This window comes from Gavialis gangeticus, unplaced genomic scaffold, assembly GCF_001723915.1.
Source record: "Gavialis gangeticus isolate Ggan-Ray unplaced genomic scaffold, GavGan_comp1, whole genome shotgun sequence".
NCBI lineage: Eukaryota > Metazoa > Chordata > Crocodylia > Gavialidae > Gavialis > Gavialis gangeticus.
Genome location: NW_017729032.1, coordinates 72773605 through 72776939, shown reverse-complemented (window position 1 = coordinate 72776939; position 3335 = coordinate 72773605). Strand labels below are relative to the sequence as shown.

The window sequence follows — 3335 nt, the reverse complement described above, 5'->3', positions numbered from 1 at the left end:
AACGCTTAATCAAAACAAAACCTCCAAGCCTGGCCAGGTCCCTTTTGTTTCTGAAACCAAAGCCCTGCGACACATTCATTGCCACCAAATTGTTGTGACATCAAATCCGGAAAACAGGATTTATAACTCCTGCAGGGGAAAACCAAGTCATGAAACAGACTAGGCTAAACCATGCTGTGGTTGGGCACAATGCCCGCCTGCTCAGGGCACCATCTCCCCCTGTAGGAGCTGAGGGCAGGATTCTCACACCCTGCTGCAGCTTAAATAGCAGACTGCCCCACTGTAGCCAAAGCTGCTCATGTCTGCTCCCTGAACTGCTACTCACCCCAAATAAAGCTGACTCCACTGCTTTGCCTATAATGGGATGTCTGTTCTTATGTATGTTTATTACATGCATATGTATACACACACACACACATCTATAATGTGATATATAGTATACTATATATAATAATACACTATAATATATAATTGTCTGTGGCAGTCCCTCAGTATGAGGACTTCAATCTTGCACTAGATAGGGAAATCATGAGGGATTAGTCCAGAGGTGACTAAATACAGCATAATACAACACATAAAACTCAGCTACATACCCATGGTATATATAGGCATATAACAGACACACATATATAATACATATAGCATAATACATCATATATCATATGGATTATTAAATCACCCCATCTGTGTTGTAAACTATTAATTTACATATATACACATATACATTACAATATGGGGTGGCAGAGTAGCTACCATGTGGAAAAGTAAACTGGCTTTCTGTCGTCTCTTCGGCTCTTCCATGTGAGTCCTTTCCAAAGTCTATAGTCTGGCTGGAAAAGAATTCTTCCCTGTGCAAGAGCTGAGCCAGACATTGCAAACTACTTTCCAAGGATCCATAGTCAAGCCCTTGCTTCAGAGTACACTGGAATATACAGCTGATATTGATTCTATACTATTTGCATGCAGGTTAAGGCATGCATGTAGTACTGTGTCCCTGGTTTAGACAAGCATGATCCTCTCCTGAGCAGACGATTGGACTACATGACCTCTTGAGGCCACTTCTAGCACTTGCTTTCTGTAATTGGCAACTGCACCTACTGAAGGGTTCTGATACAACTGTGTCTGTGGTTGAAAAACCCCAGTCCAGATAAATCCTTCACCTCTGGGACTGTCCAATTACTTCCCTCTCCTTCTCCAGAGTATGTGCAGGAGTGGGAACACTGTTGTGAATTATGGTGTTATACACTGCAGACTTTAGTTGCCTCTTAAAGTCTTTCCAGATCTCATTCTACACACTCCATAATCACTAACACTAATCATGGAACTAGCATTAGCATGTTTCCCAAACAAATGAAACCACAGGGAGGCTGCTTCAAACTCCCCAAACTAATGCAGCAAGTGGTGATAAGGTTTGCTTTAATGGGAACATAAACTTTACAAGACCTTCAAAAGTTTTGCTCCTTTAAATTCCTTTTCCCTGTGCAATAAACAATTTCCGCATGGTTTTATCCCTACTACAGATTCCTATAAAGGCTGAAAACAATTTGCATTTCTCAAATGTGTGCACATTCTAGAAATTTTATAAGAGTTTGTTATCAAGTACAATAGCTTCAAGATTTAAACACCAGGAATTGAAGCCATTAAGAAGATACTGATATATTTGTTCGAAAAATGAATCTGAAGGGCAGATATTTTTATTAATTTTATAATCATTTCTTGAAACAGAACCAAGTTAATAATCTGAGCCAACAGCATACAAATGAGATATGTCTTAATGTCATGTTATCTCATATTCTTATTAGACTGTTGGATATTACATTCTTTTGTGATTAGGACCAGAGGGCTCAGCTTGTTACAAAGAAAGATATCAGTAAAAATACTCATCTCTTTAATAAAGTCTATTTTGAGAAGATAATTCAGGATCACACAGAGCTAAACACTCTATATAAGCAGTACCCAAGTGGCAGGTTAAAATATAGTTGAGATTTACTAAAGCACAGTGGGGATGGAGCAAATAATCTTTATCAAATTCAAAGCCATCTTTTCTTTAACCAGGTGCAAATTGAGGAAGAATCAGAACTAATTGATATCTAACCCAAATACAAAAGGGGATTTATTGAATTATATCACCTTTAGCCTGTCTTTAACCTTTTAAGCCTTTCCCCCCCCCCCAAGTACCTATTGAAAAATATTTATAATGATACAATAGATCAAAGTTATTCTAATGATTTAAATACAAATGTTATTACCTGTTTACAAAGGCTTAGACTGGATTCAGCAGCCTTAGCATAGGCAAAACTCCCATTCAAAACTGTGGTGCTCAGATAATATAACGTCTAGTTCTAACATGCAATTCTGCACTTGTAGATCTCAAATTCCTTTACAAAGGATAGGTAGTAACTTACCCTCAATTTATAGACAAAGAAACTGAGGTACAAGGGTGTAGAGTTGCCAAACAATTCTATGAATAGTAAATGATACTGATATAAGATGTAATATTGCAATTGTTTTGTCTAGATAACCTGCAGTGCAGTGATTCTCACACAGGGTGCCATGAGACTTTTTTAAGGGTGTCACCTAATAATTAGTGCTGATCAGTATGCAAACACCTACTTGTGATTCACAATACTAAACCCAGATATTTCACACACAAATCCATAGCGTTGAAAACATTCTGTCCTATCTCTGCAATAAAATAATTGCTTTATTACTTTTCTGTAGTATAAAAAAATGAGTGGAAGTGAAGAGGTGGCATTTTCTGAAGTGTGTTTAAATTTAATGGGTAGTGCCTTGAGTCTAAGACGTGGTGCCTTAAGTCTAATGAGCAGGGATCCTGGTTTTGTCAGATTTGAAAAAATCCCCAATTTTCAGTTAAAAAAGTAAACCCAAATCCATATTTTCCATGATTAAAATGAAACACCACTAACATAGAGAGCTATATATTAGTGGTGTTTCTATATATTAGCGGTGTTTCACTTAAATTGTGGAAAAATGTGGATTTGGGGTAACTTTTTTAACTGAAATTGGGGATTTTTTCAAATCTGACAAAACCAGGATCCCTGCTAATGACATTAAGACTCACTGCTGTAGCAATACAAATGTATCATTATTGCTATCTTACCCTCCACTGCAAAAAAAAAGTTGCTCAGGGATGTAGGGGGATGGTTAGGAAGGCCAAGGCAGAGATGGAACAGGGGCTGGCTTCCCGGATTAAGGACAACAAGAAGTCCTTTTTTAAATACATAGGGAGTAGAAAGAAGGCCCCAGGAAATGTGGGGCCCTTGCAGGACAAGACGGGGAATCTGGTTGTCACGCCAGACGACAAAGCCAACATA

At 38.1% G+C, this 3335-nt stretch overlaps 1 protein-coding gene across 1 annotated transcript in view; it reads right to left on the bottom strand.

The window, feature by feature from the left end:
• The window catches only part of LOC109302255 (protocadherin-8-like), a 15645-nt gene that overhangs the window by 10278 nt on the left and 2032 nt on the right, over nt 1–3335 (bottom strand). The window contains exon 2 of the mRNA XM_019523818.1: nt 1006–1122. Coding sequence (XP_019379363.1) covers nt 1006–1122 — 117 coding nt within the window. The remainder of the gene's footprint in view (nt 1–1005; nt 1123–3335) is intronic.